Source organism: Phalacrocorax aristotelis, chromosome 7 (genome assembly GCF_949628215.1).
Source record: "Phalacrocorax aristotelis chromosome 7, bGulAri2.1, whole genome shotgun sequence".
Taxonomy (NCBI): domain Eukaryota; kingdom Metazoa; phylum Chordata; class Aves; order Suliformes; family Phalacrocoracidae; genus Phalacrocorax; species Phalacrocorax aristotelis.
The window spans coordinates 18685894-18710873 of record NC_134282.1 but is presented as its reverse complement, the minus strand read 5'-3'; the positions used below and the strand labels follow the sequence as shown (position 1 = coordinate 18710873).

General features: G+C 43.8%; 1 protein-coding gene across 4 annotated transcripts in view; it reads right to left on the bottom strand.

Moving 5' to 3' along the window:
• The window catches only part of DIS3L2 (DIS3 like 3'-5' exoribonuclease 2), a 196921-nt gene that overhangs the window by 58514 nt on the left and 113427 nt on the right, over positions 1-24980 (bottom strand). For all 4 annotated transcript variants that reach the window (XM_075099086.1, XM_075099087.1, XM_075099089.1 and 1 more), the window contains 3 exons: positions 20960-21072; positions 13688-13795; positions 7781-8014 (listed from right to left, as the gene is read on the bottom strand). In XM_075099086.1, coding sequence (XP_074955187.1) covers positions 7781-8014; positions 13688-13795; positions 20960-21072 — 455 coding nt within the window. The remainder of the gene's footprint in view (positions 1-7780; positions 8015-13687; positions 13796-20959; positions 21073-24980) is intronic.

Below are 24980 nucleotides of genomic sequence, written 5' to 3'. Positions count from 1 at the left end.
CCATCCTGAACCTCCTTCAATACAACCAGCAGAAGCCACTACTTCTCTCCCTACCAACCTCAGAAATACCAGTGAGCGGCTTGCTCAGTGGGATCAAGCACTGAATTCTGTTCACCTTAGCTATCAGCTTCATGTCTGGGACACATTCCATCATACTAATCCACCACCTGCTACAGATGCCCTCTTTTTCCCCTGGAGATGCTATTTGGCGCTGTCTGAGGTCCCTATGAGAAAACAAGTCCAGGCTGCCTATCACACAAGCATGGGCAAGACCCATCTGTGTCCGGCTACTCCAGGAAACCAAGAGATGTCTACTTCATGTGTAATTTGGAGTACCTCCTAACACCTTCAAGCCTACTTGCAGGTCAGCATGTGATGACTGCCAGCTCACCCCCCTTCTACAAAAGCTGATCACCAACTGGATTCAACTGATAGAAAAAGCCAAGCGATTTGGAAGGTATGACGAAGTAGTGTTCACTGCAACTCTGCCTGGTTCAAGCAAGACTTCTGTGGGACAGCAGCACACTGGCTTGGCCCTGGCACATGTAGGCAAACCCTGAGAACTGAAAAAAATCTGACTTTAACTGGGCCAGCAATAAACAGCAGAAACAAAGAAGCACCAATTCTTATTCAATAGCTGTCAGTAATAAACGCAAGAGGAAGAGAACGGTCAGTGTTGGCCTAAGGCACTGGGTTTGGCCTGGGAATCAGGAAAAGGCTGTCCTGCCAGCTCTGCCACTGACTCACCATGTGAGCTCAGGCAACTGCTTCACCTCTTCATGCTGTTCCCATTGTCTGGAAGGATGGAGCCGGCCTTCCCTCTAATACTTGCTCTGAGGCCGGCAGACAAAAGAACAGATTGCTGTGACAGACAGCATCTCAAAATTAAAGCATAAGACGCCTCTTTTTGGAGGAGTTTCTGAGCTTGCAGGTCTATGGTAGACATAATAAAACTCAAGGGTTAAGCTGCATTTGTTTAGAGGAAAAACACTTGTACATGACTGGAAAACTTGAATATCTGAGCTAGTAGCTGGAATACACACTCCAGGAAGAATAAAGTCATAACCCAGTCTTGCATTACTGATGGTAAATTAATGCCAGAGCACCACTGTGTGGGGAGCTCCTTCCCAGTTGTGTTTGCCTAGACATCTGGCTGTGGTGGCTCCCAGCACGACGCTCTACAGCCAAGCCCTGGGCTCCAGCGTCTGACTCCCCCCTCCTGCTGGAGCCAGCTCGACCACTTCACCACCTGCTCCTGCTGGGACACAGCTGCTCAGCTCCAAAAGAACGATTGGGGAACGGCAGGACATGTGTGAGGACATCAATCCTACTCACACCCCTGGGAGGACTTCATTAAAATCCCAGGGCAAAAGATTAGATTCTGAGGGCTTTCCACTCAAAATCCTAATTTAATCAAAATAATTTAAAACCTACTGGCAACACAAACATCTCCATGCAAGCAGAGAGATGCTCAGCGAACAATGACCCCCTCCATAACATGATCCCACAACGCCTCCTTCCTGCACACATCCTCAGTGCGTGTGCAAACTGCATGACCTGAGCCATTAGCTGTTCCTGACGACAATGATGACATTTCATACTTGCCTGCAAAGTACCACGTTCCCCTGTGGTATTGTAGGAAAGACATTTCAAAAATCTTCCTACTTTGCTAACTTTTGCAAATGCAATTTCAATTATTCCTGCGGGGAAGAGCAGTATCCCCCAGTAGAAATCTGTGGCCTTGGATGCTCATTTTGACGTATTAACTGGGGCTATGCAAGACATAAAATCCCCAAAGGAAATTAATCTCCAAATACATCAAACATCCCCCCAGCTGCCTTATGTATCACACAGTATAAGCAACTGTCCGTAATGATTGTATAGCACCTGCTGTCCCCATTCTGGGTATCAGTGATGTCTCTTTAACCAGACATCAAAGAGAAGGAGCAGACAATGGTGGAATTGTGATAGGAAGTGAATAGTGAAAGCTCCTTGTCAGTCTGCATTTCCATTTATCTTACAGCACCATACATAGAGGCCACCCTGCCTCTGCTGTCACATTCATATACTGTTGCTGTAACGGCCTCTTTCAGGAGGTATCATGGCAGTTTTCAGGATTTTATAAGTGGGCCTTTTGGATTTTCTCTTGGGCAAAAGCAAGGGCAAAAGCAAGGGCCAAAGCAGGTACACACCTCAACTTACCCTGAAGGAACCAAATCCAAGACGGTATCAATGTCACATCTTAGGCAATGAGCACCAGGCCTTTCTCTTTGATACTTGCCCAAAACCCAGCAAAGCAACGCTCCCCATAGAGATGCAGCCAAGAGTCAGGGGCTGGAGCAAAGCCATTTACTTCTCCCCAGAAAGGTGTGTGCACTGAGAGCATGCAGGGGTAGCACATACAGCAGCCATGGCTAGAAAGCCTAAGCACCACACCAGGGTGCCGTCAAGCCAGGATGGCCTTCCTGCCCCAACAGCATTTTAAGACACAAATTCAGATCATGCTCTTAGGGAAAATATAGGCACATTGAGTTAACTGAAGTCTACAATATGTTACAGCCCTTTGCTGTCCCATCGAAACAGTTCTTCAAACCAGAAGTACCTTCCATTCATATACGAATATATTGTATTTTGCGCACAATGGCTGTTTAACCAGGGCAAAAACATTTACTACTTCCACATAGCAAGAAGAAGAGAAGACCTGAATGTTTACTATACAGATATGAGGGAGGAAATACGACAAAACAATTTCCCATAATTACTTCCAGCAGTCATTCATATTGGAAAATTTTAATGGTAATAATAATTAATCTCTGGCTGTTGTGATTTCCAATTAAATGGCATTAGCAGGAGCTACTGTCTAAAAATACGTGTTTCTGTCCTATCCTATTAGCCACAACTAAATACAAAATTTCCCAACATACAATGGCACATCCTGCACATAAAACGTCCTTCTTCCTCCTCATTTTCCGTGTGTGGATGGCTTGAGTCAACTTCTCAGAGTTGTTTTCATAACTAGGCAGAGTGTTTTGGAACTGGTATTCTGCACACGTTCTAGTGTTTGGAGCCTTTGTGCTTGTTTCCCTATGTTTCCTGCAGCACCAATACTCTAGTACTTCAGGAGTCCCACCAACCTTAATTAAACAAAGCTATTCTCAAAGATCCCTTATTTCTTTATTGCCAGCAGCCACTGGACAGGACTGTAGGTAAGGTCTCCAGCATGGTGCAGAGGTACAACAATACGATTTTAACTACCTTTAAGTTATTCAAAACAATGGAGACCCACAGGGAAAAGCAACCCTTGCTCAGATGACAAGACAGTAGCATGGCACACAGGCTGGGAACAAGCAGAAGCAAGACCATTTCACTAGCAATTCAACCCTTAAATTTGCATAACAGTCTCATCTTTGCCATTTTAATCCTTTTTTTTCTTCCCTTTTCACACACACCTGCAAAGCTGAATGTCTGCTGCACAGAAAACAAGGAGAAAAGCTATTCTAGCAAACAATTCAATGCCATTAACTGGTCTAATGCAAATGCACTTTGGGTTGTTACCACAATGAACTTTGGTCAGTGCCAACATTTTGAGCACCCAGGTGTAAGTACACTGGCAAAGCCAGAATCACCAGCACAAAAAAAGCCACTGCTCAGCTCACAGACAGTTGTCACAGAGACAGATCAGCATCCTGGGGTATTCTCATTTTAAATACACACAAAAATCTGTTTTAACCTGTCTTCTTGTAGACAGCTGTCCTCGTGATTCATTTATAAACTGTTGAGGCCAAAAAGAGAACCATTTATCAGCGGGTCTCCTCTAGGCAGGCTTGAGCTAAGGAGCTTTTCTGCAAACTTGATGGTTTTTGTTGAAAGCAAGTTTCTATCTGATTCTCTGGCTAGTGTTTGTAAAAGCTTGTGGTTTGGGGAAGCGATCCAGCTTCAAGGCAACCTGGCCAGGAAAAAAAAAAAAAAAAAAAGGAAAGTTGTGGGTTGTGCTCACTTTGGGTTTTAAAACAGGTCAGATCCATGCTCCAATTTATAGTGCGGGTGCACCGAGAGCTGTGAGAGGACAGCACAGGGGTAGCATTTCACAGTCCTGGGCAAGGAGGCCAGTGCAGGGAAGACAATATTGTAAATATCTGAACACTTCTTCTCAAAGCTATGGTACAAGGCACTTCTTGCCTTTACATCTAAAAGCTGCAGCTCCAAATGAGAAGGAAAAGGAATACATTAATCTCTGTCTGTGTGGATAGTTTCATAAGCTCCTTAGCTGCTGAAGGTGCAAAACTTTAAATCTCTAAAACTCAGTGCGCAGCTGCCTTCTGGAGCTAGGAAGCTGGCAGGCAGCACAGGAAACCATATTCTAGGGAAAAAGCCCCAGAAGGGGCCTATGGGGACAGCAAGAGCACACAGAGTGATGGATGTGTGGCTCTGCTTGCAAAGATGGTCCTCATAGCCATGGTCCGATGCAGCAGGATTCCCCTATAGACCTCTGCAGAGGCATGAAAGGAACTAGGGGGAAAAAGAGTGGCAGGTATGTAGGTTGCCATGTCCAGGACCGAACTGAGGCAGGAATTCAAAACTGTACAGCCCCAAAGAGAAACATATATACTGACACTGAATCCACAAATCCTTAGCTTTCAAGACTGCATGCTACCTCTGTAATTTGTCTCAAGGTCTTCCGTATGACCCAGATATGTAATTCACAAGTTATTAAAAAAAATAAAATATATTCTTCATCTGTTGAGCTACAAAGATTCCTGCTTCTAAAATTACTACTAAAAGATAAAATCACGGGCAAGCAGATGCCACTCTCACATTAGGTCTTAAAAATTCAGCAGTGCCATTCAAACAGGAAACATTCACCACGGCATGGCCAGCCTGACACTGCTGCATCTTACTGGGGGCATCCCATGCCAGGTGTAAGGGGTTCCCTGGCCAACCAGTATTTCTGCTATGATAAAGACACACACATGAATGGCTTTATTTGAGAGATGTTCTTAGTTTTGGGGAAGAAATCCCAAATTATACAGATGCTATGGGGGAGACTGCTATCATTCCAAAGGGGAAACTGAGGCCAGCAGGGCCACCAGTCCAAGGCCACCATGGCCAGTGGCAAAGCAGGATGGGAGATTCTTCCCCTAGTGATTTTACCAACAGGAAGCACCAGAGCACATCACACAAAAAAATGACAGGGTGGAAGTAAGCAAAAAAATGTCATCATTGTTCCATCAGAGGAGACCCCAAGGTAGAAACTCTCAAATGTAATGCAGTGAATAGGAAGAGGGCTCACATCCCTTGGAAAAAAAAAGCACAGGAGTCATCCATGCCCAGCCACCCCCTCCCTCAATATTGTGGGATGATCCATTTCCTTCGCTCACATATTTATTTGGAATCTGATAATTCATTGCCCCTAGTTTCCTGCTGGAGTTTGTCTTCCATTGTTCAGGGTTTACATTACTCAACAGGAAATCAGTGAGAGGTCCAGCAGTTAGAAAGGTGTGTTTCCCATTTAGACCCACCCTTGCTCACTTGGGGATGGAAGTCGGACCCACTGCGCAACTGCGTCCATGGGAACTCAGGGAAGTGGGGGAGCAAAGGCAGAGGGACTCATCTCCTGTTGAAAGCTACAGATTGCTTTGTCCAGCCATATGCTGCTGGCCATGTCCACACACCTGTCCCTCACATACTGTTCATACTCAGGGCTTACAGTAACCACTTTCTACACACACTGGAGAGGGTGTAGTTTAACAAAACACATCTATCAAGGCAGTACTTGAGAAGAGTAAGTATGGTGAAAGTGTCCCTTGGACTACAATACACTTCCTTCTCCAAGACCATTACTTTTGCTCTGACACTCTTGCCAGGGGAAAGACATTCTGTTTGGCATAAAGTGCCACTTGTGAGATATAATTCAGCTTATCATGTTGGTTAGGAACTAGGCTGAGTAGGAATCGTCCCTCTCTGGTGCCCGTAGCAGTGGCTTTTAACCCTGATCTCACAAACAACGCTCCAATATGTTCTCTTTAACAGCTCCCCTGTTACAGCACAGAGCAAGACAAAACACCACTAATCTTTTACAGGGTATCACTGGAACAGGATGCTTTCCTGGCCAAATCCTCCCGTTAAAAATGTCACAGATGTTTTAAAACATGCTTTCCTTGAGGTTAGTTGATAACAGGTACTCAACTCAGGCACATACGGTGATCGCTCAGCCCTACACTGTTAAGTGTGACTTGTGTAATACAGCTGGTGATCCTTCTAGACCACAGCTCCCAGTCACTGTGGACTGTTGTTCCAACCCAGACATGTCCCAGGCTTCCCAGTTAGCTCATCAAGTGGAAAAGGTTGGGGGTTTTTATGTTTTTCTAGCCTTCAGAGTGCGCTTGGGAACAAACGCCTAGCTTATTAGCCATTGTACAATAAACCTCAGAGGGAAGTCTCTGTTCTAAAAGAGTTTTAAGCAAACTCCACAGGACTTCAAAGAGGGAATCTGATTTCCAAAAATTACTTGAATGCAATTTTAAGAATTATTATTTCCTTTGAGCAAGGAGGGACCTTGAGGAAATGCCCTTGCTCCAGGCTCACTTATGTGCACCTAACCAGCCCTCTAAGTCCCCCTACAACAGGTGTAGGCAAGATAGCCTTAAACACCACAGTTCCTACACCAGAAAGTTTATCCTAAAGTATAACCCCAATCTCCTCTACTGGCATTCAAGATGCAAATGTCTCATCCTGTCCGCCTTAGACATGGGGAACAAAACATTGCCTCTTCTTCATCGCTTTGCCAGACTAAGCCACGTGCTCTGTCAGGGAAGGTTGGAGATTACAGACACTCCTTGCTCTTTCACTCTGCAATGATTTATCTAAAATTAGACTTTGCTGCAACTGGAGACAACACCACAGCGCCATGTAAAATGGAAGGGTTACAACATACCTCTTGCATACAATAGTCCTGTTTACACTTCTCAGTATGCTAGCTTCTTTCACAGCAATATCCTTATGTTGACTCATGTTCATTTTGCAAAATGAAACAATGGATCTTCCTTATATTAAGAGATTATTTTGTCTCCTGCTAAGGAAGGCCCCTGGGTTCTATCAATTACTGGAACCTCCTATCCACAAAAACCATCAGAAGCCACCTCAGTGCAGCTGAACCTCAAATGCAAAAGTATTTTTGCTGTGATAGTCTGAAATATCTGGATCTACTTGTGAAATAGAAATGACACTGATACAAGACTATTTAAATCACCCCAGACAGAAAACCTCCTCACTAGCATTTCTTTTTCTGAAACGCAGCCAACACTTAAAACTATTAGCTTAGATAACGTTTAGTCATATTTCCTGCCCAGAGAACTACTATGAAAGCTGTGGAAAACGTGAGTATTGCAAGCACAGAAATAAACATGGAGGATGAGCCTTTCTCAGTGAAATGTGCTCTAAGGATATCTGAGCTGCTTGATAATGAATGACACCATCATGATTTTTTCACCATGTAAGTTACTTACCCACTCCATCAGGGTTTTAGGATTTTGAAAAATATTGGAAGATGGATCACTCCTTAAAAAACAGGAACTTTTTTCTTTTGATCCTGCTTTACTTAGTGCTTTTGGTACATAATTTGATGACACTTTTAAAAAGACATTGGCACACAAACCTGCCTTTCTATTCCAGCATGACTCTCCCCTTTGAGTTTTTAGACTGATCAGTAAATCCTTAGGGAGTACAACATGAAATTACTTCACTGGAGTGGAAGCACCTTACAGGGGCTGCATTTACTCACCTGGTCTAAGCGCAGAGCACCATCGATGAAGCGCTGTTTGCGGAGGTGCTGGGCGATTCGATGCAGGTTCAGCACAGCTTGCTGGACCTCAGCTATTGAGTGTTGAAGGGAGACAGGGGGAAGTTCTTCAGGTGAGAACACCTTGCTGGGGCTTTCAATCATACTCTGCGCATGGTCGTAGCTTAACTTCACACAGGAGCAGATGACTGTCCGCCCAAACCATTCATCAAGGATCTGCAAAATTGGAACACATAAATAGATCTGAGGACTTATTCTTCCAGTGCACAAAAGTTTGGAAAGTTGTATAAACACTGGAAGGAACGACACCACACTTGATCATTGTCTGTGAACTTCAAGGGAAGATCTTCTCATACGGAGGCCACCAGAAGGTCTTTTGTCAACAGAGATTCTCTAGTGTCTAAAAATGTATATATGCATAATAAAGTCTTTCCGTCACATAGGAACTGCTTGGACCTCTCTGCTCTACCTCATTTCCCTCTTTCACAGAGCTTATAAGAGCTACCACTCAGCTGGGAGTCGAAATCAGTCAGCTGACTCAAAGGTTACTGGGTGCAGGCACGGCAACAGGCAAATACACAGATGCAAAGAAGGATCTCCTATCTAAAACACAGCAGATTGCATCCCACCTCTTTGATTAATATCTGGCCAGCAGGGCATCAGGTGCTGGCCCTAAAATACTCCATTTTCAGGAGTACTGCAGGGACCCCAAAGTCTGACTAACACTTGTGAAAGTGCCTGAGTAGGACTTCAGTGAGTCTAGAAGAGAGATGGCCAATCACTGACCCCTTGTTTCTCTGGCCATGGCTATGGTCCTAGGCCCTAAGTCAAGCCAGGAACTTTTCTGAGCTTCCAAACTATGTTGGAATCTAGAGGAAAATGATCTATGAATTGCCTATAAAATTCTTTTATTTTAAACCAGGAGCCACTCCCATTTTAAACTCTGTAACAGAATACCGATGTAGAAGTAATGATACAGAATTATTTCTTAAAGCAGAAAGGAAAATCTATTTTCAGCTGAGATATACAAGAGAGTCCAAATGCTCATCAAGCCAGTGAGAAAGCACAGAGGGACAAAGGGTAGAAGGCTCTTCAGAAAAGTCAAGAGCATTGGCATGAGGGCTCTGGAGACGGATACAGTCTGTGATAAACCATTCAAAGCACAAGTGCTGAGAGAATGAATGGAGAATTATAATTCTGTCTCAGCTACAAATGCCACCTTACCCCTTCATCAGCACAACAGGACAAGGTATATTCTGCAAGTGATGGTGTCCAGGGAGAACAGCCAGCTCTCTGTGACAGACTCATCAAGGACAATTGCTTCAGAAAGGCAAACCATCTTCTTAACAGGGAAGGATTGATCCCCAAGATACCTTTGCTGCCTCCCTCCCTTATGCCCCACAGAACATATGTGCAGTATAACTTAGCAGCTCAGAGCTCTTGAAAGTCACAGGGCATTTAAGCTCATGTCCAATTAGAAAGTGTCCTAATAGAGGAGATGCAGCAAGTAATGTCTTTCAATGTAAAGTGCTCTGACTGTTGCCTCATGGTTATTCTGTGTGTGCCCCTTTCTCTATACCAAGGAGAAAGAAAGGACAAGAAAGTCACAAAGCTGGACAGACATGCTGCAACAGTGCTGGCAGCACCTGCTCCACACTCTGCTGCATCCTGTTAAATGTGGTCCAGCTTCTTGTGGTGATGGGGGATCCATATCTGGTAGGTCAGCAATATCTGATGAAATCTGCTGGACCCAAAAAACCTCCTGATATTAAGCAAGCTCAGTCTATGGTATGGAAGAGGTTGCACTGCTCTTTACTGATCCACTTCCAGCAAGTTGAAGACTATTAGCCAGTTTGCAATAGAAATACTTCAGACTTCAGTAAGACATGGATGGTACTCAGGCACTGAAAAGGTGGTGTTCCTTGTTGAGATGATCTGGGAGCAAGGCTGAGCAGCCTTCATTTCAGCTGAGCACTTCTACAGACCCTCCAGTTGTAATAGGCAGCTCTTTCAACTTGCTGTTCAAATGTTTTCAGACACTACTTCTATTTCCCTGCTAGTTCCTCCATCTCCAGCTATTAATTTCTGCATCAAAGGTCATTATCAATTCTGGCCTTCATTGTTATATTATCTCACACTAAATATTTTGTATTTGGAAAGCACTGTCATTTTGCTTTATAAAGTAGGTGAGTTAATTCCATCACGCACATACGTGTTGAAAAGGGCTAAGGACTGGGCACAAACCAGAAGGTTAATTCTGAAGAGAAGCACTTTCTCTAGTCCCCAGGTTACCACTGAAAGCCAGCTCTGATGCTACATGGTGCTTTCTGCCAATGGCTTCCAAGAGCTCTCTCTGTCCCATGCAGGAGGCAACAGACCAGGTTTCCACTCACTGTCTGAACTTGAAGCTTTCAACAAAATCTCATTTTTCTGCTTGCTTAGAAGAGGACAAATATTTCAAAGCTCTGCTCACTTCCTTGTAAGGCAAGAGATGCAGCGTATTGGCCCCCCAGAATATAACTAGAACATCAGATCTCAGGCAGGCTACATTCAGGGCAAAGTGTCAGGACAAGCAGCCCATTACTAGCATACATTAAACTTCCTTTATTTCTCTGTTCCCTCAATTCCTTTTTCTGTTCATAGACTTTTGAGAGACTATGAACTGCCAACCAAGCAGCATGATGTAGAGCGCCCAATTTCCATTCCTGCAATGGCTCTAACAGGTGTAAACTGGACAGTGACAACCCTGAGAGATCTCTTATTAACATACCCAATAAACACCTTCTCACCGAGATTGCTTGGATGCATTAACCACACATCACATAGGCAAGGAATGGAGTTTGGATGCATCTTGCCCCATGCAGTCCAGTAATCCCTGTGTGTTGTGAGCAGAGCTGCCTGACTCAGCCTTGCTGCGGCAGGCTAACTTAACTCTTACCCACCATCGAAGTATTTCCTGGAAATGCCCTCCGTCTCTGCCTTCAGCAGCCATCCAAGCAGACTTTGGGTAACCACAGCCTTGTGACCCTGGTTTGGAAACCCCACCAGAGGAATGGGCAATCTCCACCTCTGCAGGGAAAGCCATGCAAGGCTGGCTGGCCCACGTACCAGTGGCTGATAGACAGGCAAAGCAGTGTGGAGGAGCAACATTTGGGGGTTGTTGGAACTTGAAGATTACAATGAGTAGCCCACAGACTGGTGTGCAAGGTCTCCCCAGTTACAGCAAACCTGGTGCACTCAGACTCCAGAGAGTGTATCAGTATCTGAAATATTTCTAGGGTTACATTAAGGCTTCCCCTAGCTCTGGCTGCTTTTGCGAAAAAGCTGTAGTCCCCAGCACATCATGTGATGGCAGTCAGTGTGGCCCAGCTGAAACCCTCCCATTAGCACAGTCCCTGGTGGTACAGGTCTCTTGAAGGTGTGACATAGCTGTGCAGGAGGCGGAGGACTTTCTCCATGCAAGGCAATGTCTATACCACGTCCTGGCTGATGACAACAGTTTTGAGCCTGGAAGACACATTATTTGTATAGGTTGTTTCAGACTGAAGCAACTTCTCTTCCTCACTGATAGAAGGAATCAGCAGAGCTGTGCTTCAAACATCAGCAGGCAATAACTTAAAAAGGAGAGTTGCATCTTTTGTTTTCAAATATCTTTCTGTTGACTGCATCTGAACAAAAACGTGCTACATTGTTCCTATAAACCCCCAGCTCTGCTTCTGAAGAACATCACAGATGCAACAATATGGTTAACACCTCTGCCCTTGGAAAGTCATCTCAGATACATCATGTCACACTATCCCACTGGAGTCCATGGAGCCATGTGGAGTGCTGCTCAGTCAATGTTTTGTTACACTCATGGAAAACTAGAAGATAAAAACTCCAGACACCAAAAGCAACAGAAACAATAAAGTGCCTGTCTCCCAGAAAGGGCTGAGCCTGGCATTATTTTTCTAAAAGAAACAAGAATTAAACTCCCAACAACTTATCAATAATCACATTCAAGTGAGGAATATGCGTGGCTTTTCCTTGGGAGATGCATTAGCTCCAGGCTTACTTGCTTTGGAGCAGTAACAGTGGGAGCTCAGAGCAGCTCTCATCTCTAGCAGCACTGCTGGGCTTTGCTTTGCAAGCTCAAGCTTACAATCCTGCTGTGCACACATGGTGCCATGAAGTGCTCTTCAGCCTCATGCACCCCTCACTTAGGAATGTCCTGTCCTCAATGTCAGATTTCTCATGGCTCTCCACCACCGGTTGGGGTTGAAAGGCTCTGTTGGGGGCTTTGACTCACCTCCCTTTCACCCAGCAGAGCCTGGGAGAGCATTGATCCTGTTTAGATTGAGATGAGGCTATAGTAACACCTAGAAATACAGGAGACACATTCTGGGCCAAATCACAGATAAACTCTTACAAGAACACCCTGCTGGGAAAAAACCCTACAATCATTTTTTCTCTTGGATGGAGTAAATTCTTCTCCAGCCTTCATCTGATATTCAAATCAAGTGACTCGATCAAGACTGCAGTCCTGAAAGGCCTCCTAGGAGAAACAGAAACCAGTTTGCTGAGATGGCCATCGGCAGTCTGCTTTCCAAGGGGCAGCGTGGTCATGGCCCAGACCATTGCTCCTGCAGAGATCAGCTCCCTGAGCAGGTGTAAGGCAGATGCTGCAGCTCCTCTGTTTTTTCACTGGCCAGACAGGGTTGGTCTGAACAGCGTTTGAAAAGCAAATAACGTATATATTGCAGGGGACAAGAGACAAGATTTAATTAAAAGCTTATTTTAATTGACTTGAGTATTAGCTGTTCAAAGACCACTCTGAGTCAATAAAAGGCCCACCAAGTAGCTACTATTAGAAGGTCCCATGAGTAATCATGCTGTCACTATAGGAAGTGGAACGCTTGTCACAGCAAATAGATAAAACCCATCTCAGTGACAGAGAGGGACTTGCTGGAGACATACAGATATAGGACTGCAACTATATTTTGCTAAAGCACAAAACAAGATTCTATGATTCTTTAGAGCAGCATGGACAATACTACAGAAGTAAAGTTAATCTTTGTGAAAAATTACCAAACTGGTACAAGAAATACTCTCCACAGAGATATGTGTGCACAAGCACAACACTGGTTAAAAAAAAATAATTCTAGGTAAAAAAAGTGTACTTTGCATAGACTGGAGCATCCTCTGGTAGTGGCAGTCTTTAGTCCTCCTCAATTAGCAAGGGGACCCTGTGATCACCAAAGAGGAGATTATTAGGGTTACAAAGTACATGGCAGAGGAACAAGGAGAGAAATTAAGACCTGGGGAGAGCTGGCAGGCAGCTGAAGGCAGCTCACTTCACTGATAGACAGCCTCCACAACTGCTCCCTGGAAATAACACATGTAGAGGATGAAGCTCTGCCTTTGCTGAAGAGCTATCGCACTTTATTTGGATCGATGTAATGTGCAGCTCTGAAGAAGGATGAAGTAGTCTGTTTTCCAGACAGGCAACAGAGGGATACTGCCCTCATCCATTGCATTGCACAACTGCCTATGAGTACAGGGCAGGCTTGGAGTAGGGGGGGAATAGCTGTGAGCTGCTGCTGGAGGTAAGACATTAAATGGATGGGTGACCGGGCAAGGAGCAGGAAATGCGCTGTTCCAGAGATTCATACAAATGTTCTTCCTTTCTGCACCATGTTGATATTATTCCAGTTGGGAGTTCCACAGTATCTCACTGGTAAAACAAGTTACAGGAACAGTCCTACGTCATCCAGTATTGTTCACCAATAAGTCCTTTGTTATCCACCTGGGTGTTAAGGGATGGCATTTTTACCACTCTGTTCGCAAGAGTAGGGCCTTGCCACCGAGGGAGGACTGATTAGCAGGATGACTGCCTGCTACTCAAGATACCTTGCCTTCTGGAGTCATCTTCCACATCACAGAGAATGTCAGCCTATCTCGCATGGGATTGAGACTGCATAACTCCTCACAGAGCAGTTTTGGAAGCATCGGGATCACCTGGAAGAGAAGAGGAGAGCACTTCGGTGACATATGGGCTTTTAGTAGAGAACGGTCTGTGGCTAAGCTTCCCTGACCTGTTGGTAAAAGACAGGCTTAACAACGCACAAAAGGAGAAAATGCGTTAAACCTTCAGGATCACATTTGTCATGGCAGGAGCAGCTACAACCTAGCTCTGGGATGCATCACTTATACCAGAGCTACACTGCACGGCGAACAGCATGCTAACACAGAACGAGTAAGTAACCCAAGTCCTCTGAAGGGAGAGGAAGTCAGACACTGCTGAGGCCCCAAACACTCAGATCAGCCCCGACCCTCAACAAGACCAGAGGGAGTTGTCAGTCTCCCACCTGCAGATCATTCCCAGCATTCCCCTCTGAGGTATGGATTAAGCACTCTGGAGCATCCTGCATTGTCAGGCATGCAAACGCTTCACTCTGCAGCTTTTAAGGTCACGATGTTTGCTCTGTTTCCTTCCCATTTTGACACTGGGAAGAATGAGGAAGGCTCAGTATATCAGGAGACTTGATGTTGAAGAAACATGGTTCTGGCAGTCAGGAGGTGAAAAGGAGACTTGGGAAACGTGTTTCTTGCTTTGCCACTGAAGACTGTGTACCCAGGCAAGTAATGCAAGTCTGCTCCCTGCAAAGCATAAATGAAACTTCTCCCAAGCATCGCAGAATCGGTGCATGGCTTTATTAAAGATTGAGCCATGCTTTGTAGTACAGACAGGAACATGTAGATGTTGGTGAGATAAACAAAGGCACCTGTTTTATCACTATTGAACACGGTGTTTGCAAACAGAGGGAGAACAATTATTATTTTACTATACTCAACTTTGTTTGAACAAAATGTCAGCCAACAGAAATCTCTGGCAGGGGTTTTTTAACCTGTGTCCTAATTCTTTACAACTAATCAATATTTCTGCTGCTGAACACTGAATTACCAAACCATGATTTACTACAGCAACAAAGCAAAAGATTTGGAGCATATTGACACCAGAGCAAACCTGAGCAGCTCCAGTGTTTCTACCATCCCTGAGTTATTTCCCAGGTGAAGTTTGCAGTAAAGATAATATTTAGTAGCTGTTGAATGAAGCAAACCTAATTATTAGAGTTTCACGTTCTTATTTCCCTTCTCATTATTTACCTTTGTGAAGAAGCTGTAACTGCCCTCAAAGAAGAGCCACGTTATTCCTCATTTATTTTGCGTGGCAATGCGGACAGGTCCATTCCAGAAAAACACAGAGAGAAATGCTCTACTTGGTTGCCATAAAATATTTTAGCTATTTAATTTTGTTTCCATTTTGATTGCTCTGTGTCCCACCCTGTAAAAAAAGGCCAGCAGCAAGCCAACAGGCATGCAGACCCCAGCTCTTCCAAACTCTGTAACACCAGTTTGGTGATTTCAGAGATAACTTTTTCTACCTGGATGCCATGGGAACAACTGTTCTTCAAAACAGTAAGGAAAAAATCCAGTCTCAGATGTCCATTTTCTCCTCAAGTGCATATACTTTGTATTTACCTTTTGCTTTGAAGGAAAGACTCTTAAAATATTTAATCACATTTGTGGTTTGGCACCAGACAATGGCTATAAATCCATTCTAATTGCAGTGCACATTAATGCCAAAATGTTAACTGTACAGCCTGTGACTGTCAAGGGGTCACTTGTGACATGAATCAGCAGGACTGGTTTAGCTGGAAGGTCACAAGGGCACAGATTATGATAAGCTGTTTCCCGCAACACAAAGGCTGTCAACTCTGTTATTCCAGTTGTGAACAGTACATTAACAATACTGGTACATTCATAACTCATAGATCCAGTACGTGAGCTCTGCCATGCTGCCTGGAAGGACCCACACCACACGCTTATAAACTTAGCATGAATGGTGCCAACCCACACCAGAAAGGAGAAAAAATAGCTTTATAGACTACTGGAAATCCCTGCCTGCCTAAGATCGCCCATGACCACCATGAGACCCCAAAGTTCAGGTCACAGTGAACAAAGTGCTAGTAATTTAATAAAAGCTCCCGTGCCCTTTTTCACCCAAATTAAAAGCTGCAGTTACTTGTTTTCCTCTCTCTCCTCCCCTCTGTGATTGATTATCTGATAATGGTCTGTACTTACTGAATATTTTTGTGCCTTAGCACATCCTCTTTCCCTTCACATCTCCTGAAGCAGTAACAGTCTGCTAGAAAAATGCCTACATGAAACATGAAATCCCATCCACGAAGAATAGCTTGAACGAAACAACAGGATGCTTGTTTTAAGTGTACTTGAGCAGGATTAATATCCGATTCAAGAGGCTATAACTCTATGGAAGGGCTTTCAATGATGTGAAACACAAGCAAAGCTTTAACTCAGATCATAATTACAGCACTGAACACTCACCAAGCAATTAGCTGTAACAAACCCCCTATTAAATAGGGAAGCATCAACCCACGTTACCCTTGTTTTACAGGAGAGAAACTTTAGGCAAAGTAACTTAACCCAAGCCGTGGAGGAAGCCTCACAGAACAGCAAGAATTTAATCAACCTTTTCCTGGGCCCAGCAAATACATACATAACATAAGACCATGCGACACTGCATTGAAGGTATTTCAATTTTATCTACCTTACTGAATTAAAAGAAGAAACCTGTTTTCAACATCATGACAATCTTGGCTAACTGCCTCCCTCTGCTTTAACGTCACGATTCCTCTTCACACTCTACACGGAGAATAAACCAACTGTCACAAAGCACAGAAGTTTAAGTTATAAATACGCATTTCCTTTTTCCTTAACACAATACGGTCACAGGCTGAAAGGATTCTTAGTAGTTGCAAGCCCAGCATTTAACATACAAAGATGTCACAATTGTGTCACACTTGGAGAGCAAGATATTTCAGGAGTTATCCCAGGGGCTGCCCAGAAGGAACCTTTGCAATAGGATTATCTTCATCTCTTTCTGAAGGAGACGCAGGATGAGAGGAGATTTCCGTGAGGAGGCCTTTAAAGCCCAGACTTGCAAACTATAAGGGTTGCATAGCATCGCCTCAAATAATCCAGAGGCTGCCCGGCATCTTTTAAATGCTTTGCCCTTCACGTGACTGCCTGCCAAGAGACAGCAGCGTCTGCCAGCTGCCCTGCAGAGTGCCAGGGCAGACAGAAATCCATCTAGCTGAAACACTGCCGAGGGATATCACCTCCAGCGTGAAGTGGTTTCCTTAGCAAATTGCTAAGGGTGTGCCTATGTTGGGGATCACATAATTCAGCTTGATTTTACTGCAGGTGGAAATAAGTCACCTGGGCTTATACAGGGATCATAGAGCTGGAACAGGGTGTATAAATGTAGTTGAATCTAGAAATGCAGTTGGAGAAACCCAGCAGGGCTAGGGAAAAAAAACTTTCACAATTTAAAAAAGTACCTACAAGCCCCAGGAAATCTTTCTAATGAATGTATCATAGAAACCAGGGCTGAAGAAAGGCTTGGGTGGTGAGAGCTTGTCTGGCTTTTATCCCCCTCTATCAATCAGACTAATAAAGACACAATCTCTCCCCACAAGCCTAGCAGGGCCCAAGAGATACTGGAAAGGGCACTTCTTTGAGTGAAAGGCTGATATCCACAATGCTTGCAGCCATGGGTCTGCATTTCAAATCAAATTACAGACAGAGGATTTCTCTCTCCCTATTTCCAAGCCCTACACATGAAATCTCCAGCGCTACCATAACAGGGCCTGAGACTTAGTGCTCTGGCACTGGCTGACAGCCTCCTCTCCATGCTATTGACTCTCCCCGCAGGCAGCCACACAACATGGCACACTGAAGCCATAGGCAGCAAGGGAAAACCAGGGTAAGAGAAGGCACCACCAGGGCCGGGGGGTTTCATACACATTGTCATCCTGGGGTTATAAAACACACGGACCTGTAACCATGAGTGGCCACAGTGCTTAGCAGCTGGCTTCTCTGAATGGTGGAATTGCTTTAGACATGGAAAGATCTAACCTCCTGCTTGTAAGAGCCCGTTGTTTTGTTCTGGTTTGCCTCTTCAGCTAATAAAGTGCTTCCAGAAACCAAATGTGAGTTTCCAGCCTCGGACTCATTCCTAGGCGCCAGGCAGTGGGATGGAGCACATGCATACTGGGATGATAAAACTCTGTTCCCTTTAAAATCAGAAACATCTGCTGCAGCCAGGACTGACTCACTGGCCAGGTTCAGCACGGGTTGTTAGCCAGGGCAGCTCTCACCAATGGACTCACTGTAGCAGCTTTTCAAGGAACGGAAAGGAAAAATCGATCAGTCAACAAAAATGAAAAGGGAACAAACTGGTTAAGAATAACCCCTTACTTTCACAAAGTTGCATGGGCAGATTTGCTCCCTTCAAACAACCCCATTCTGCTGGTGCTCTGCTTTGGCCGCTCACTGTCTTGGTTTGGGTTGGTTACGACCACCGCTGGCTCCCGGCGTGACCCCTTCTCCCACTGCCGCTCCAATGGGGAGGGACTGTATTAACTGAGAGTTTCCATCAGCTGCTTTCCCCAGAGCTGGGAGGAGGATGCTGAGGTCCAACAATGGGGTGGGCTCAGCAAGCCTCTTGCTTACACACTGAAAGACACTCAAAGGAAATAGGCAATTTGTTTATGAGCCAAGATTTCTGCTCAAGAGTTGTATCAACACTTCCATGAATTCAGATTTCGAGCAACTCTTTGTTACTCAGCCTGAGATTATCAAAATATCAACACCCTGACAACCTGCTGGTGTCAAAAGTGAATGTCTTCAAGCCCTTGGACTCAATGTGAAGATAGGCTTACAGTTCCGATCTTTGATCTCCAGTATAAAATAGGACCAATAAAATATTATAGGCATTTATGGCTGACCTCTCACTCGAGCTGCTTCACACCTAAAATAACACTGTAAGATGTGCCAAAAAGAGGAAACCGTTTAGGTTTTCTTGCTTCTTAAAACCTGATACACTCTCATTTCAAAAACTTTTTACTTTATTAAATAGACCACTAGCAATTACACAATAACTTCCCTTCTGGGTACATGGTTCAGGAAAATTAAATATGTGGCTTTATTTAACTTCTTTGGGAGGATTAGCACGGTGCTAACCTCTAGCAGAATCACAGCTGTCTTAGGGATCAGTTCCATCAAAGGAAAGCATATTTTCTACAAGAGTCATGCTACCATCTTGTTTCAGACAGCCTGGCTACTTTCCTTTGCCCATCCCCTCTCTCCTTTTCATCTCTTGCAATTAATATATTGACCATTTCATCATCTAACCTAGTTTGAACTCTTAAAATATATTTTCTGCAGGGCAGAAGTGTGGGTAAAACACTAATCCTGACAGCTGGGCAAAGGCAGTTAAGAGCAATTGAAAATTAAGGGCAACTGACAACTTATGTTGGCATCACATGTGACTGACTGGTAGTGCTGGGGGGGGAAAGTGCTTCGATAGAAAATTCAATTAGCTTTTGAATTCAACTAGATTTTCATGAAAAATGCCTCCTTTCTATATAAGAATCTTCCTTCTCCCTTTAAAAATATCACATGCCTTCAAACCAGAGCATTTTGATTTGGAAGTACTGCCACAAATTCTTCCTGGACTACAGATTTGCTGCCCTGCACTGAGATCCCCTCTGGGCCAGCCCACATCTCCCATAGTGAGCTGTGGCTGTTGAGTCATCCATCAGAGGTGGAAGCATAGCACCACAGAAGCCGAGGGGTTATCACTGGAGAGACTGTAGGACTGGGAAGACTCTGGTGCCAGAACTGCTGTTTCCATGAGATACACATTACTTCCCACTCCTGAAGAACAGCACATCACTGGTACCTTGGTCCTGCACTGCAGCACCTGTGCTACCACCGACCCAGCTTGGGCACTTCTGCATTGCTATCATGGCTATTCCACGCAACCCCAGCCACAGAGACATAAAATCCACCAGACTCACTGAGACTCCCTGAAGCTGTGCCTTGCTATTCCTACCCAAGGAAAGTTTCGGAACAGCTACTAAAGGTTAACAGCTTGATATCAAACCACTAATTTGATTTTAATAGTGTAAAATCATTTTATCATCCAGAAAGTTGGGAGAGGGCACAGTAAGTTATTAGAACAAGTGTCACCACAAGACCCTCCTTGGACAGCAACCTTGGGAACATCCAGAAAGGGAGGGGAAGTATCACTCCTAATCCTCAGTAGCAAGTAGGATAAGTTTATTCATTATATGAAAGATGGCCAGTCATCCTGAAAATGGCTGCGGAGACAAGGACCTCAGCCTAACTGATTGGGACTGTGGAAAGAGGCAGATTAATCTGCTTCTATGAGACTGCCTCAACACCCCTCTTCATGCAGCTGATGCCTCAGGCTGACACAGAATGCTAACAGCCAAGCTTCCTGGCTTCCCTGCACGCACAGTACCAGCAGTATCTGAATAGTTAGGAAATGTTTCTGCACGTTCAACTGAATGTTTCCTTTCCAATAATTGTAAAATTGAACCTATTCAATTTTAAACTTTACAAGTCAACCTTAAACTTGACTTTAACATTTGATTCTGTTACACTAAAATCTGTACAGTTTCAAATATCTTTTCAGTGCATGATGAAAGACCATTTTTCCAGTATTTAGGATACCCAGATAAAAGAAAAGTTGTTAAATACTGTTGTACCTCAAAATGTGAGATTGCACAGGGTGTTTTACACCCTACTTTGCTCTGCATCCACTTCTGGGAGGGATTAGCTACTACTGCTGGACTGAAGATAAAAATAAAACTCTCCACCACCACCACATCTGCAAATTTCAAGCTGCAACAGCAAAGCAGACAAGCCAGCTTGGGTCTCTCAGGCTTCATGTCACGTTCAGCACAGTGCAAATGTAGCTATGCAGCTCTGGGCCCTGAACTAGCTCCATATCAGCAGAGTCCCATTCACATGGAGCTGCTCCTGAGCTGCTCTGCCCATAGACACAGGGTCATGAACTGCTGCTTCACCCTGTGCTCTTTCCATAAGCTCCAAGGTAGTCAGCAGCTATGTCAGCTCTTGTGTTTGCACCAATTTACTCACTTTTGTAGGTTTGCTGCAATAATAGCCAGATTTTAGCTGCAGGCATCTGAAAATGAACCTTTAAAATGAATTTATGGTAAATGGAAGACACAATCGTCAGACAAAAAAAGAAAAAGTTGTCCTTACCTTTTGCACTAGATAGACACTAGTTGCTCTTTCACTTGCTACTTTATCTAGTGCTGTTTCTTCCAGTACAAAGTAGCTTACATCTGCGATGTGAACGCCCACTTCGAAGTTCCCTGAAATTGCACAAGGAAGTCAGTATGCTGCCAGTAGAAATGAACTGCTGACATGTTTAACTCTGACACCTCTCCCCACTCTCCCACTACTACTGTAACCATTTTGCCTTATGCCTAGACTTCACAAAAGTGATACTTCTGTCTACCTCTTCCACCTGAGATGAAAGCTGTGGTGTCTCAGGACCCTACCAAATTCACAGCCACTGTGGCTATGACATACAAGTGAATACACAGGATTGAATCGACAAGCACAGCAGTGAAGATGTGCAAACCCTTAAAAAACACATGGATAAGTCTTTCCAACTAGGAGCTTGTAATAGTGAGCCCAGTCCTCATCCCTTTGCTGTCAGACAACAGTAAGCAAGAAATACTGGACCTCACCTTGCAAGCACACGGGTGACGCAGGCCACTGCTTCCCAAGTATGGAGCAAAAGGTCACACACGCTTTTGCATTTTCAGAGCTGCACTTGTTTCCACTTCACCCTGGATGAGCCCAAACTGCTGCTGGGGACCTGGGAAGTCTTCAATGACTTCTTATCAGGTATGCAAAAGCACACTTTCCACAAGCAGTATATTCCCACTGTTATCCTGCCTTCCCTTCAGATTAGGCTTTTTATCCTTAGAGTCCAGTCTAGAAGTATCTTAATTCAAAAGTTAGGCTAGAGGGGAGTACCTCTGGGGTTTATCATGAGGTTTTGGCAATAATTTGGATTTGGAAGTAGCGATCATCCTCAGCTTTGGAAGTAATTAGTACCTTGGTCCGAGAAATTCTGGTTTGCTAATCCTCAAAGAAGCCTGTTGACCTTTGTTTTCTCTGGAAGCGCTAGGCTAGATTTGAGGTGCTTATTTGTAGAATAGTTCTATGTGCAGTGAGTTCCTAATTATAACATTTCGTTCTTTAGAGGAATTCACTAACTTCTTGGTATCTATAAATATTTTTTCTTTCCCCAGTTTTTTTAAAAAGACAACGTAATAAGATACCACGCTGATGACAATCTTGTTTGTTTATACGTCTTGCAAAGCATACTATCAAAGCCTTCCTCCAGAGTGTCACGTTTTTGAAAGATAAATTGTTAATAGCTGCCGTAATTACGCAGTACATCTGCCTGCATGCCCTTCTGACAGGTACCGGTGGTAGATTTCAGCAGAGTGAGAATGGAAATGTAGACAGGTGAAGAGGTTCAAGCTCATATTAGGAGAGCCACCCAGCCCACTGTGCTCCCCACTGGGAGTTCAGATAAGCGAGCACTAACCCGCCCTGTGTGACTGCTTGAATTCGTAACAATTTTAACTTAACATTATTAAGCCATGTTTGCAGAGCACTCTGAGTACATAACGTATTATCTTGCTTTTTGTGCTGCTTTTGTACTCAACAGAGCACAGATGTAAAGGCAGTAGAAATGCACATGAACAGGGGAACGCTGGGGTTTAGATTTGTTCACATAACCTACAAGTCACTGGACAGTCCTGCAGAGAGTAAATATGATGGCAGCAGGGGGAGAGGGCAATAATCCCATCGCACACCAAGGGACAAATTCCACCACTCATTAGGAAGCTGGGAGAAAAGACTGTAGATTAAATGGTTCACCTCAGAAAGCTGCCTACAGCTGTGTTGTGATATTATCACATGCCTTGAAAGCTGCTCTACATGGATTAGGCATCCAAGCCTGAAACTACTTAGACAGTAAGTCTTAGACCAACAGTTCCACCAACAGGTTTAACATTACACGCATTTGAAGCCAACACACTCAGAGGTATAAAAATATTGAATACTTTGAAGTCAATATTGTAATGTATTGACCCTGCAGGCAAATATTGATGAAAGGAAGAGGAGAGGGGGTCATTACATCATGCCTTTAATCGTATTTTAATTCAATATGTGCACTGTTACATACATGAACTTTTTGTCCTTGGTAGAAAATCGACAAATCAAGAAAGATCTTATTGCATGAGATAATAAAACATGGAGTTAGCCAACGAAAACACATTAAGCAGAATTAAATTTCATTCAGGTTTCTCACCAGAGCTTCTAAAAGCTGGGGTCAGAATGAGCCCCTTGCTTTTGAACTTTTAGTGGAAATTTTATCTAAATATTTTTTTACATACATTGACATAATGCAAACCGGCAGCTCTTGGGTTTGTCTTGCTCAAGTATGAATCACCCTATCTCCCTTACCCCCAAAATATTCAGACCAAGAAAACTTGAAGATACAGCACAGTGATCAACCAATCAGATTTCTCTCAAATCACTGCTTTTGAATGTGTTAGACAAAATACCAGCCTAAGCCTGCACAGAAATACCTGCCTACTGCTCTCTTCTGGTTTATTTGCTAATTAAAATGAAAGAGGTTTTTGGATAGAGAAATACTATTCACTAGGATTCTCTTCCAGATCCACAGTTTTTCTAGTCTCATTAATTTTTATGACAAAGTCACAACAGAAACATTTCACATTGTAAGTCTTGTGTTATTTCCCAAGGAAAAAAAGAAAATGTGGCCTGAATGAAAGCAAAAGAGAGTTAAACCAGCACTTGTTTATTGAAAAAGTTTTGTCAGAGAGCAGAGAAAAGGGGGAAAGGGCGGACACCACATGGACCACACACCACAGGCTGCTACACATGGTCTACTCAGTCTTCATTTTGATGAAGAAATCTACTTTTCCAGCAAACAGAGGCTTCAAGTCTTGACATGTAGCTCTCCATCATGATAGACTTTATACCCTAAATTTCTTACAGAAATGAGTACTTTACAAACCACAGACTTGCTTCACCCCAAATTTAAAATTCTCCTACAGTGAACCTAAACCTGCTCAACAATGCCTAAAGTTAGGTATACGTTACCAGTTTAAGGATTATTATTTTTTTAATCTGGAGATTAAGCCAGACGCTTCATATGCTGATATTAAAGCAAGAGCTGAAGAAAGCATCTATTGCAATGAAAAATGCTGAAGGCACTTGGGTGGCTTCTTTCACTCAGGATGTCTGGGATTTTTCATTTAAAATCATTGCATCTGAAAGTGGGTGGAGAACTGTCATCCCATTCGAACTCCACTACAAAGCTTCTACGTGGGAGATGTTTAGCAACAGGGAACACAGTTTAGAATCAATCAACACATGTTTTATTAACCAGCTGTACCCTATTAGCCCCTCTCTGCAAATACAGAGACATGGCAACAGAGATGGATGGGAGACAGGGGTATTATTTGAAATCACACTATGGCATTGCAAAACCCAATAATGAGGTCCTTTGCAAAGAGGAGCTCTCCTCCTGAGGTCTGCAGGTAGAATAGGGAAAGGACTGGGCGCTCAGCCACCAAAGCTCCTCTTGGGCCAACGCTCTGTGCAAGAGGGACAGGATTTGTTGCCACCTTACTGCAAACAATACAGTTCTGAGGCACTGTACAAAGAGAATACTATTTTCCTTCTTGTTTGCCACCATACAGGCTGCTAAGAATGGCAAAATATAATGGACCTGTATTGCTACAAGTTTCTAGAAGCCTGGATCCCCTCTCAAAGCTTACCAAGTGACAGAGCTGAGAGTGGCAAGTCTCCCCCAGCACAACACTGTATTAGGCACACAGCAGCTCTGGAGAAGGTTTGGCTCCTTGATCTGGGAATCTGGTCTGTTTGAAACTACTCCAAAACTTTGTGCATGTAACACTGATACGATGCTAAAAATCAAAGGAGAATTGGTGGCACCTCACAGAAGAACAAAGAACAAGCTGTTCCTTTTTTTTTTTAATTTTTTCACTGATGATCTCATTCTCTACGACAAAACAGCTCAAAGAACTTTTTGCCTTCTTTACTGAGGAAAATTATAAACAAAAAGGATTAGCAAGAAAGAGCTGGAAGAGAAGGAAAAGGCCCTTTCAGTCTGTAAATGCTCCATAAAAACTGCCAATCCAGCAAG